The sequence below is a fragment of the Aethalodelphis obliquidens genome, unplaced genomic scaffold (genome assembly GCF_003676395.1).
Source record: "Aethalodelphis obliquidens isolate GAN/ISIS:26980383/991018 unplaced genomic scaffold, ASM367639v1 scaffold26, whole genome shotgun sequence".
NCBI classification, from domain to species: domain Eukaryota; kingdom Metazoa; phylum Chordata; class Mammalia; order Artiodactyla; family Delphinidae; genus Aethalodelphis; species Aethalodelphis obliquidens.
In genome coordinates, this window is record NW_020837970.1 from 18,353,467 (window position 1) to 18,366,998 (window position 13,532).

At 36.4% G+C, this 13,532-nt stretch overlaps 1 protein-coding gene across 11 annotated transcripts in view; it reads right to left on the reverse strand.

Annotated features, from left to right (window-relative positions):
- The window catches only part of MYO9A (myosin IXA), a 268,245-nt gene that overhangs the window by 153,289 nt on the left and 101,424 nt on the right, over positions 1–13,532 (reverse strand). For all 11 annotated transcript variants that reach the window (XM_027123508.1, XM_027123501.1, XM_027123505.1 and 8 more), the window contains exons 13-14: positions 12,552–12,693; positions 6,961–7,156 (exon numbers count right to left, since the gene is read on the reverse strand). In XM_027123508.1, the coding sequence (XP_026979309.1) occupies positions 6,961–7,156; positions 12,552–12,693 (338 nt within the window). The remainder of the gene's footprint in view (positions 1–6,960; positions 7,157–12,551; positions 12,694–13,532) is intronic.

Consider the following 13,532-nt stretch of genomic DNA (forward strand, 5'->3'; position numbering starts at 1 on the left):
TAATACTGGCCTCACAGATTGGGAATGAAAGTATTCCCTTATTGTCTATGTTTTTGGAAGAGTTTATAAAGGATTGGTGTTAATTCTTCATTAAGTATTTGATAAAACTTATCAGTGAATTCACTGTTCCTTGGTTTGTGGGAAGATTTTTTTCATAACTAATTCAATCTCTTTTCTTGTAGCAGGCCTTTTCAGACTTTCTATTTCTTCTGGAGTCAGTACAGGCTGTTAGCATATTTCTAGGAATTTTTCCATTTCCACTAGGTTCTAATTTGTTGACATACAACTGTTAATAGTATGATAATCCTTTTTATTTCCATCAGTTCAGCAGCAACACCCCCCTTTCTTTCCCCAAATTAGTAATCTGAATCTCCTCTCTCCTCTTCTTAGTCTGTTTACCTCAAGGTTTGTCAATTTCGTTTACCTTTTTAAAGAAGTACCTTTCAGTTTTATTTATTTTCTTTATTGTTTTCTTCTCTATTTTATTTATTTCAGACCTACTTTTTATTATGTCCTTCCTACTGCTTGCTTTGGGTTTAGTTTTGCCTTTTTCCCTAGAATCTTAAGGTGGGGCATTAAGTTATTGATTTGAGATATTCTTTCTTTTTTAATAGAGATAAATTTCTCTAAAGGAGAAATAAATTTCCCTCTAAGCACTGTTTTAGCTGTATCCCATAAGATATGGGTGTATATTTTCTTCTATTCATTTCAAATTATTTTCTAATTTCCCTTGTGATTTCTTCTTTGTCCCATTGGTTATTAAGAAGTGTGTTATTTAGTTTCCACATATACCGTAAGACATATTGTTTTTGTTCCTCTTTTCTTTCATTACTCTCTTCTTTTGTCTTGAATAGATGTTTTCTAGTACACTATTTTAATATTTTGGTCATTTCTTTTACTATATTATTTTTTAGTTATTTTCTTAACAGGTGCCAAGGGAATTAAAATTAGCATCTTAACTTACAACAATCTAATCTAGATTAAAAGCTACTTAATTTCAATAGTATATAAAAACTTTCCTCCTATATAGCTTCATTCCCTTCCTCCTTCTTTATGTTGTTATTGTCATGCAAATTACATCTTTAAAATGGCATGCCCTCCAAGAGAGATTTATAATTATTGCTTTTTCACAGTTGTCTTTTAAATCAGATTGGAGGAAAAAAAAGTTACAAAATGTAAAAAATACATTTTTACTATCTTTTATATTTAACTCTATAGCTGTCTTTAATGGTGCTCTTTATTATTTCATGTGCTTTCATGTGCTTTCAAGCTACTGTCTAGTGTCCTTTCATTTCAGCCAGAAGAACTCCCTTTAATATTTCTTGTGGGGCAGCTAGTAACAGTCACTCAGGATCTGTTTATCTGGGAATGTCATAATTTCATCTTGAAGGATAGTTTTAGTGAATACAGAATTCTTGATTGACAGTGTTTTTTTCTTTCAGCACTTTGAGTATGCCAAGTTGCTGTCCTCTAGCCTCAATGCTTTCTAATGATGAAACAACTTTTAATCTTACTGAGGATACTTGGTGCATGATGAATCATTTTTCTCTTGCTGCTTTCAATATTCTCTCTTTACCTCTAGAGAGTTTAATTACGATATATCTAAGTTTGAATCTCTTTGAATTCACCCACCTTGCAGTTTGCTGAGCTTGCTAGATGTGTATATTAATTTTTTGTGTGTGTGTGTGGATGTGTATATTAATTTCTCATCAAATTTGAGGAGGTGTTGGCCATTATTTCTTGAAATATTCTTTCTTTCCCTTTCCCTCCTTTCCTTCTGGACTCTCAGAAGTTTATATACCTCATGGTGTCCCATAAGTCTAGAAGCTCTGTTTATTTTTCTTCATTCTTTATTATTCCTGTTCCTTAGCCAGATCATCTCAACTGATCTGTCTTCATGTTCACCCGATTCTGGCTTCTGCTTATGCAAACCTGCTGCTGGACTCTTCTACTGAATTTCTCATTTCAGTTATTGTACATTTTTTTCCACTTCAAAATTGATGTGTGTGTGTGTGTGTGTGTGTGTGTGTGTGTGTATGCATAAAATTGATATTCTCCATTTGGTGAGACATTGTTCTCTTACTTTCCTTTTGTTCTTCAGATATAGTTACCTATAAGTCTTTAAATATATTTAAAATAGTTTAAAGACTTTGTCTAGTAATATCAATGTCTGGATTTTTTCAGGGGTAGTATATAACATGGCAACTCTGAAAATTCTCTTCCCAGGATTTGCTGTTGTTGCTGTTTCTTACAGTTGCTTCTATTTGTTTAGGACTTTCCTGAACTAATTCTGTAAAGTTTGTCACAGGTGACCATGGAAATCTCTGCTCAGTAAGCTTAAATGTCAGCTACTGATTGAAGGCAGATATCTTTACATGCCTGAAACCACTAATTCTCCCAGTTTTTGTCAAGGGTCACTGAGTGTGTATGTTGGTGCATACCTTCAACACTCAGCTAGGAAGTTTACAACTTAGCCTTGCCCTGCTTGCACAGAATCTGAAGGTTATCCTGAGGTAAGAAATCAGGATATCCTCAGGTCTTTACTGAGCATATGCATAGCCCTGGGCACGTATACAGTCCTATGCATGTGCATAGCTATCTAGATTCCCATGAATATATGGGAACTTTTCATAGCCGTTATGGAAACCTCATTCTCCAGCTTTTCCTTTCAAATGTTTTGGTTAGTCTTTGCCCCAGCTGTTATCTACTGCATCAGAGAGTTGCAATGTTCAACAACTGCTTCTGATTGTTTTGGACAAAAGCCCTAGGTAAAAGGTTATTCATACTGGGCAAGCTCCAAGTCAGGTTAAACGATAGCCTTGTAAGTGGGGTCTTCCAGGGAACTACCAAATAAGTTGAATATTCTCTGCGAATGGGGCTTTGAAGGAGTGCCAGCCCCCCTCTATTCCCTCCAGGGGTTGTCACACTGCTGATTTTCATTGTGCTTCCAGGCGATTGATTTTCAAGGCTACCGTAGAGCTTGGAAGGGAGGGAGGTGAGTAGTGCGAGTTAAAACACTACAAAGTGCACTGGCATTATCAATATTCAGCCTTTTTTCTTGTATATATACTTCCCAGATTACTGAAGGCCTTTGATGAATTCACGGAGCTCCAGCAAAGTTATTCTGACAATTTTTGCAAGTGTTCTTGTTGCTCTTATGGAAGAGAGAACTTTCAGAGGTCCTTACTCTACTGTTTCATTGACATTTAATCTAAAACCCTTACTCTTAATCACCACACCATAGTGCCTGATACAGAATTGATTTATAAATAATGGTCAGGGTTTTGTTAGTTAACAAAAATGCTCTTAATTGTCTTAAGTACTGGGTAGAATTATGGATAGAGTACTGCATAGAGATCCTAGACCCTGTTTAGGTGATATCTAAATTAGTTTTAGTACCGGGTCATTTCTGGAAATAGATGGTCACTGGACTCCTTCTCCCACTTGCAAAAACAAATGGGAGCACATTAGAGTTATGGAGTCCTTTGTGTGGGATGGGGAAGAGGAAAAGTTTATGTGGGAACCATTAAAGCTCTCTATCTGCAGACACTATATGAATGGCTTCAGCTTTTCTCCCTGTAGATTAAGGAACCGAATGACACTTTGGACTCTTGCTCTTGCCTCTTTTTTTTTTTTTTTTTTTTAAATTTATTTATTTATTTATTTTTGACTGCATTGGGTCTTTGTTGCTTCGCGCAGGCTTTCTCTAGTTGTGGTGAGCGGGGGCTACTCTTCATTGTGGTGCGCAGGCTTCTCATTGCAGTTGCTTCTCTTGTTGCAGAGCACGGGCTCTAGGCGCATGGGGTTCAGTAGTTGCGGCTCGCAGGCTCAGTAGTTGTGGTGCATGGGCTTAGCTGCTCTGCAGTATGTGGGATCTTCCCGGACCAGGGATCAAACCCGTGTCCCCTGCACTGGCAGGTGGATTCTTAACCACTGCACCACCAGGGAAGCCCCTCGTTCTTGCCTCTTATGCCAATGCCACAGCTGAATTCACTGTCTCTGCCTAGTCTTTTTAGATGGATTAAAATTCCTCTTTGGCTATACTTTTATGTAACTCCAAAAGAACAAAATAAGCATCACTGCACTCACATCTGCACACTGTATAATTCATGGTCAAGTTATGATCTCCCCTGTACTTTCTAGTCCAGGCTCTTTCTTATTCAGGAGGAGTAAAACAGAGGCAAGGTGGATGCTACCACTGGAATACGTGTACTCCAATACCTCACTGCTGACCAGAAAAATCATTACCATTTTTAATTCCACCTCCCAGCAGGGCCAACATGTACCTTCACTCAGACTGCCTATTTATATGACTCTACTAAGAACATTTTATGATTTCCTGATAACCTGCCCCAGCTATAACATACCACAGCTATAACAAATTTATTCTTAAAAGGAATAAGTTGAATTAATTTTTATTTAAAGACCTTAAAATGGCACTGCGCCGTCTAATTTGAAAGTCTATAAAAAAGAAAAAATAACAGTCAAAAGTAGATTTAAATTTGATATTCTCATTTGTGCTCAGTTGGCTTGATGAAGAAAAAGATTTTTTTGGTTCACCATCAAGGTATTTGTTGACAATCAGCTAAGAGTCCAGTGAAATATCTTATTTCTTAAAGGAAGTGAAAATATATTGCACTTCTGCAGTCTACATCTTCTTTCTTCATTAGAAATATTATCTTTGACCTCTTCTTACTCTCATTCAAGATCTGAACTGGGTTACCTTCTGCCTTTCATATATTCTACTTCTGCTTAAATAATCTCCAATCCCTGTTTCATGTTGATATGTTTACATACTACTTATGGTCATTATAAGAGTTCTGCATCTACTACTTAGTTCATTTTCACAGTTACTCTGTTAGTTTTTGTTTCGCAATACTACAATGTTCTAATTTTATAATATCCGTTTATCCGTTATCACCAGAAAACAGCAGGTGGTAAGTGGTGCAGAGGGAGGAAAAATGCTAAATTTTGGCACTGACACTAATATGCTGTAATACAATTATTCTCTGTAACAAACCTGCTCAGTCACTGCCTCAAAATGCAAATGAACTATCATTTTTCTTTTTCTTGATAAAAAGTGAAATTTTAAAAGTTTATGCAAGGGGGACTTCTAGCATGTTGGTAATATTCTCTTTCCTAACCTAGAAGATAGTTCCAGGGGTGTTTTCACTTTGTGGTAATTCAGTGAGCTATATGTTTTGTTCTGTGCACTTTTCTGTATACATGTTATATCCTAGTATAAAAGCGTTTTCAAAAAGAGTTTATTATGTGGAAGCTCTATGCTGGCCAGAAAGCAAAACTAGATTAGAAAACAAGAAGAATCTAGAAATTATCAAAGATAATTTCAGTTGTTGATCATTAGTAGCACTGCATGTCTTTGTCCTAATTAATACTAATATACATAGAACCAGCTTTCACAAATAATATTTTAAATGCCAAAGTAACATTCAATGTGAATAACTTTTACAGAATGCAATGTATTCAACAGTAAATATAAGAAAAGTTTCTTATCTTAGTCAGTTACGTCTTAGCAGGATATGTATCAATTTTCAAAATTTTCATAATTGATAAAGACCACTGTAATAAATAAGAATGCATCTTAAAAGAAAAAACTTTTCCTTAAAGCTTTTTGCTGGTAACTGTAGTCAATAATATTGCAGTACTGTACATATGTTAAAGTTGCCAAGAGATTAAATTGTAAAAGTTCTCATCACAAGAAAAAGTTTTGTAATTTTGTATAGTAATGGATGGTACCATTTTGCAGTACACACAAATATTGAATCATTATGTTATATACCTGAAACTAATATAATGTTATATGTCCATTATACCTCAATTTAAATTTTTTTCAAGCTTTTGCAAAGATAGCCTCTTAGAAATAATTTTGGCAAAGGCAAAGCAGTTTTAAGATACTCCTTTTATTTACAAAAAAAACTATAGTTCTCTCCACAAAGGCCAGTTTGCACACGTTATAATCTGAAGTACAGAAATGAAATTCAATTAGTTTTGCCTCTCATTTTAGAAATACAATCTCTCAAGTATTTTATTCAGTTAAAATACATAAAAGCTGAATTTAAAGTTTTACTGCTAGTGCACATGCCCAAAAGCCCTATGAGTAAGTCTAGGAGTTCTGAAAGCACAAAATGTGTCCTCCTGCACTTCTGCTGAAGCTTCTTGGCAAAAAAAATTATTTTAAATAATTACATATGTATTAGAATATCCTCACTATGCAGCAATGGTCTATCTAAGGCTAGAGCTACAGCAAGCAACAGTGTCATTTCAAGTAGGTAGCAAGTGCTTTAGAGATGCTCCTCCCACAGAATGTAAAATGAGAATATTTTATGATTTAAGGAGGAGACACACAAACAAAGTATCCTGTTTTATCCATTCCTAACTTTTAAAGTAAAATCCAGCTAACTGACTTAAGTGTAAGAGGAAAAGAAAATTAACACCTCATAAACAGATACTTTACATGTATTATCTGATTTTACCCTCATAATATTGAAGGCAGTATTACACTCCAAGAAAAACAGCTAACAGTCACAAAATCAGTCAAGAGAAGAGATGACAACTGATTACTGAAGTTGGGTTACCCCACTATACTATACTACCTCCATCCTAATTTTTCTGCCTCCTGACTTATGCTTCCACATTATGTTTCATTTGTAGTAAAAACTATGACTTAAGAAGAAAACAGAGAAAAATATCAATATTAAATTCTATATAATTAAATAATAATTTCACTTTTTGTTTAAAAATCATACCAATGTCTGAATGCCTAAAAAATACCAGGTGCTTTACACTCATTATTCCTATCAGTATTTATTAATAAAAATGTACCAACATATATATACACACACATACACTCACCAGAACTCATTAGATCTGAAACATGATGTTAGGGCAGGGTAAGAAAACAAACAGAAGCATGGTAGAATACTGATGTCTACTGCTTACCAGTTTTTCTCTGAATGTGTCTTTTCCCAGCTTCCCTGAAAGCAATAACAGCTCTGAAAAAAGCCCGGAGAACTGCCCAACGGAAAACAGCTACAGGATCAATTCCAATCATCCCACAGATAAATGCATTCTTGCTACTTCTCAGAAGAGCGACAATGTCAGGGCGCATATGATCTGTATTTTTTTCCCGGAAATCCTACATGAAAAAAGTACCAGTGTCACTTTTGAAAAAATTATTAAACCAAGAAGATAATGGGTGACATATATGAACAGTGGTTGAATAAGGCTATAGAAGTGACTTCTGTTTTAGGCAGCTAAAGGGACCAGATAGATATCCTCTACAAAGTCCCATCTGACCCTAAAACTATTTAATTCAAAAATTAATTTAAATTAGAATAAGCATTCCACAATCTTATTGCAGCTTGTTAAACACTGGTCAGGGAAAGACTCTCTACAGAACTATCACATAAAATGACAAGAGAGTTGAATAACAAAAAGGAGCCAGAAATGAGAAGACCAGGAACAGCATTTCAAAGGGAACACCTACTACCTATAGGTGGCAAGGAGTTGAACAAGTTCGGAGAAAACCAGTAAGACCAGGGGCTGGAGCATTCTTGGCAAGGGTGAGAGTGGTAGAAGAATAAACAAATAAATAGGCTATGTAGGCTATGTAAGCCTGAACTAGGAGTTTGGGTTTTATTCAAGTGTAAAGAAAAGCCACTGGAAGGATAATGACATGAGCTAACTGGTGTTTTATAAACATCACTGGTTGCTGCAGAGGGAATGAACTGTACAAAGATGGAAAAGGTAGGCCAGCTATTGCAGTATTCCAGAAGAACTGAAAGTGACTTGGACTACATTGATGGTACTAGTTAGTGGAAAAGGAAAATGGTTATCATATATGGGATATGTTTTAGAGGTAAGGACAAAGGACTTGGTGGATTAGGGCATGGTGAGTGAATGAGGAAATTAGGTTAACACCTATATTTTGGGTTTGAGCAACAAAGTGGATAGAGGTACCATATACTGATATGGAGATGACTAGAGAAAAGAGAAGGTATAGGGATAGAAAATGAGGATTATGAGGTAAGTTTTGACCAAGTGAAGCTTGAGATGCTGAGAATAACGATAATAGCGAGTAACATTTATTGAGAGGTTTCTAAGTGTATGGCACACTTCTAAGCATTTTACATGTGTTGTCTCATTGATAAGTTCATTTCATCACCTTAACAACTCCTTGAGGTAGATGATATTATTATTCCTATTTTATAGATGAGGAAAGTGAGTCATAGAAAGGTTAACTATCTTGGCTCCTATCACACAGTAACTGGAAGAACAGAGGTTCAAACTCAGCCACTTATAATGAGTATACTATGTCTGCATACAGACATCAAGTAGGCAGATGGATATATTTGTCTAGATTCTTACAGAGATTTCAGAAAATGCATTTGGATATCATCAGCATACAGATTTTTAAAGCTGGATAAGATTACCTAAGGACTGTAAATAGACAGTTAAAACCACCTGTCAATAGGGGTTGGCGATGACAGAACAGAAGAAAAGGCGTTTAAATACCCACAGAAAGATAGGGAGGGCAAGAAGCTTAACACTCCTGGAAGAAGGTCCCAGACTGATATGCATAGTCTAGGCATTTGACTATAACCACACCCAGATGGAAGGATTAAAACTTGGTGAGTAGGGCTTCCCTGGTGGCGCAGTGGTTGACAGTCCGCCTGCCGATGCAGGGGACACAGGCTCGTCCCCTGGTCCAGGAAGATCCCACATGCCGCAGAGCGGCTGGGCCTGTGAGCCATGGACGCTGAGCCTGCGTGTCCGGAGCCTGTGCTCCGCAACGGGAGAGGCCACAACAGTGAGAGGCCCAAGTACCGCAAAAAAAAAAAAAAAAAAATTAGAAATGAAAAAGGAGAAATTACAACAGACACCGCAGAAATACAAAGCATCCTAAGAGACTACTACAAGCCACTCTATGCCAATAAAATGGACAACCTGGAAGAAATTGACAAATTCTTAGAAAGGTATAACCTTCCAAGACTGAAAAAGGAAGAAATAGAAAATATGAACAGACCAATCACAAGTAATGAAATTGAAACTGTGATTTAAAATCTTCCAACAAACAAAAGTCCAGGATGAGATGGCTTCACAGGTGAATTCTATCAAACATTTACAGAAGAGCTAACACCCATCCTTCTCAAACTCTTCCCAAAAATTGCAGAGGAATCTGCAAAAAACTGCAAACTCACTCTATGAGGCCACCATCACCCTGATACCAAAACCAGACAAAGATACTACAAAAAAAGAAAATTACAGACCAATATCACTGATGAATAGAGATGCAAAAATCCTCAACAAAATACTGGCAAACAGAATCCAACAACACATTAAAAGGATCATATACCATGATCAAGTGGGATTTATCCCAGGGATGCAAGGATTCTTCACTATACGCAAATCAATCAACGTGACACACCATATTAACAAACTGAAGAATAAAAACCATATGATCATCTCAATAGATGCAGAAAAAGCTTCTGACAAAATGCAACACCCATTTATGATAAAAACTCTCCAGAAAGTGGGCACTGAGGGAACATACCTCAACGTAATAAAGGCCATATATGACAAACCCACAGCAAACATCATTCTCAATGGTGAAAACTGAAAGCATTTCCTCTAAGATCTGCAACAAGACAAGGATGTCCACTCTCACCACTATTATTCAACATAGTTTTGGAAGTCCTAGCCACGGCAATCAGAGAAGAAACAGAAATAAAAGGAATTCAAATTGGAAAAGAAGAAGTAAAACTGTCACTGTTTGCAGGTGACATGACACTATACATAGAGAATCCTAAAGATGCCACCAGAAAATTGCTACAGCTAATCAATGAATTTGGTAAAGTTGCAGGATACGAAATTAATGCACAGAAATCTCTTGCATTCCTATACACTAATGATGAAAAATCTGAAAGAGAAATTAAGGAAACACTCCCATTTACCACTGCAACAGAAAGAATAAAATACCTAGGAATAAACCTACCTAGGGAGACAAAGGACCTGTAGAAAACTATAAGACACTATAAGACAAAGGACCATGTCGAAAACTATAGGACACTGATGAAAGAAATTAAAGATGATACCAACAGATGGAGAGATATACCATGTTCTTGGATTGGAAGAGTCAATATTGTGGAAATAACTATACTACCAAAAGCTATCTACAGATTCAATGCAATCCCTATCAAATTACCAATGGCATTTTTTATGGAACCAGAACAAAAAATCTTAAAATTTGTATGGAGACACAAAAGACCCCAAATAGCCAAAGCAGTCTTGAGGGAAAAAAGCGGAGCTGGAGGAATCAGACTCCCTGACTTCAGAATATACTACAAAGCTACAGTAATCAAGACAATACGGTACTGGCACAAAAACAGAAACATAGATCAATGGAACAAGATAGAAAGCCCAGAGATAAACCCACGCACCTATGGTCAAGTAACCTATGACAAAGGAGGCAAGGATATACAATGGAGAAAAGACAGTCTCTTCAATAAGTGGTGTTGGGAAAACTGGACAGCTACATGTAAAAGAATGAAATTAGAACACTCCCTAACACCATGCACAAAAATAAACTCAAAATGGATTAGAGACCTAAATGAAAGACCGGACACAATAAAACTCTTAGAGGAAAACATAGGAAGAACACTCTTTGACATAAATCACAGCAAGATCTTTTTTGATCCACCTCCTAGAGTAATGGAAATAAAAACAAAAGTAAACAAATGGGATGTAATGAAACTTCAATGCTTTTGCACAGCAAAGGAAACCATAAACAAGACGAAAAGACAACCCTCAGAATGGGAGAAAATATTTGCAAACGGATCAACGGACAAAGGATTAATCTCGAAAATATAAAAACAGCTCATGTAGCTCAATATTAAAAAAACAAACAACCCAATCCAAAAATGGGCATAAGACCTAAATAGATGTTTCTCCAAAGAAGACATACAGATGGCCAAGAAACACATGAAAAGCTGCTCAACATCACTAATTATTAGAGAAATGCAAATCAAAGCTACGACGAGGTATCACCTCACACCGGTTAGAATGGGCATCATCAGAAAATCTGCAAACAGCAAATGCTAGAGGGGGTGTGGAGAAAAGGGAACCCTCTTGCCCTGTTGGTGGGAATGTAAACTGATACAGCCACTATGGAGAACAGTATGGAGGTTCCTTAAAAAACTAAAAATAGAATTACCATATGATCCAGCAATCCCACTACTGGGCATATACCCAGAGAAAACCACAATTCAAATAGACACATGCAGGCTTCCCGGTGGTGCAGTGGTTGAGAGTCTGCCTGCCGATGCAGGGGACACAGGGTCGTGCCCCAGTCCGGGAGGATCCCACATGCCGTGGAGCAGCTGGGCCCGTGCGCCATGGCCGCTGAGCCTGCACGCCCGGAGCCTCTGCTCTGCAGTAGGAGAGGCCACAGTGGTGAGAGGCCCGCGTACCGCAAAAAATAAAAAAATAAAAGACACATGGACCCCAACGTTCACTGCAGCACTATTTACAACAGTCAGGTCTTAGAAGCAACCAAAATGCCCATCAAAAGACAAATGGATAAAGATGTGGTACATATATACAATGGAATATTACTCAGCCATAAAAAGGAATGAAATTGGGTCAATTTGTTGAGTTGTGGATGGATCTAGAAACTGTCATACAGAGTGAAGTAATTCAGAAAGAGAAAAACAAATATCGTATATTAACGCATGTATGTGGAACCTAGAAAAATGGTACAGATGAACCGGTTTTCAGGGCAGAAACTGAGACACAGATGTAGAGAACAAATGTGTGGACACCAAGGGGGGAAAGCCGTGGAGGTGTGGGGGTGGGGGTGTGATGAATTGGGCAATTGTGATTGACATGTATACACTGATGTGTATAAAATGGATGACTAATAAGAACCTGCTGTATAAAAAAAAAAGAGTTTCAACATAATCATTAGGAGTACAAGCTCACAAATACCCAATGGTACATGATGACATGAACTTTGTCAGGCCTAATGGATGTAGAGAAGAGAAAAATTCAACCAACTACATAGATAAACTAGTGGATTTAAGACTTACTGATGGTAACTATTCTTTCAGATCTAAAAAGGCTATTACAATTATGTAATAACCTATATGGGAACCATTTTGCTGTACACCTGTACACCTGCTATACAATTGAAACATAACATTGTAAGTCAACTATACCCCAGTATAAAATAGAAATTAAATTTAAAATAAAAATTATATTTTAAAAAATTAGAAAATAAAAAATAGAATATAAATAAATAGACTATTACATACAGAATGGGCTGACATCAATTTTAGCTGCAGGAGGAAACAAACAAAACCATCTTCTAATGACAGCAGAATACTGTAAAGTAGAGTATGAATTTTAGTAGTATCCTTAAACTATCTCCCACTGTACTGACCAACTACAAAGAGGGTAGTGTGACAGGGATGGTGATATAGTTAAGAACACTCCTCTGCCCTGAAGGCATATTCAGTGATAAATTTACTCACCTTTATCCCATATTTCACTTTCCCGGCATAATGCTTTATGATAAAAGCAGGCTCCATCACAGCTGGAAATTCAATGTAAGAATTCTCTTCATGTTGATGCTTAAATTTGTCCAGCAGTGTTTGATTTGTAGCCTGTGGAAAGCTGAATTAAAAATAAAAACAAAAACACTAAAGAAAGATGCAGCAGCTAATACAGTAGTTTTTTTAAAATACATTTTAATTACATTTCCATCTAACACATTTAGCAACTTACTGAGAGTTTTCATTAAATAAGTTCTCATAACAAGCTGGAAAATGAGTAAAACAAGAATTGGTATTCCCGTTTTGCAGCTGAGAGCTCAAACGTTGTGATTTGCCTAACTCACACTTTGCAAGTGGCAGAAGTGAGAAATTAACTCAAGTCTGGATAGTTAGCTTACGTCACAGTGTACTGCACTACCATAAAACCCAAAGAATAATAAAAACGAAATCGTATGTTGTTTGGGGTCAAGAACTTGCAGTAAGGGAATGATCTCTCAATTTGGACAGGTCCTTTAAATCACTGTCATTTTTTGTTTTTTCTTCATGTATGAATCAAGTAGTAATTTTCTTACCTATACCAGTTAGTGTATAGCTTTATATTATATCTATTATTATTTCAAATATACATCAATGGGTTTATACTCACTGATGAGCATTTCATATCTGGGAATCAGTCAAATAATATTAAGAAGTAACTACATAATGGTACAGGCATATAAAACTTCAGAAGAGAAAGAAATCTCTAGTTGGGAACAATGGAAAAGTTCACAGAGGATAAAGAAGACAATTAATTATGAGCTAGATGTTAAAGGTTGGGTAGGAGTTTCAAATACAGAAAATAATCACTGACAAATAAAAAGGATATGGCAAGTATCTTTCAGAGAATAGTTTTATTTAACAGTAGCTGAAATAATGAAAAATAATGTGACATGAGATTGTAAAGATGCTGAATATGATATC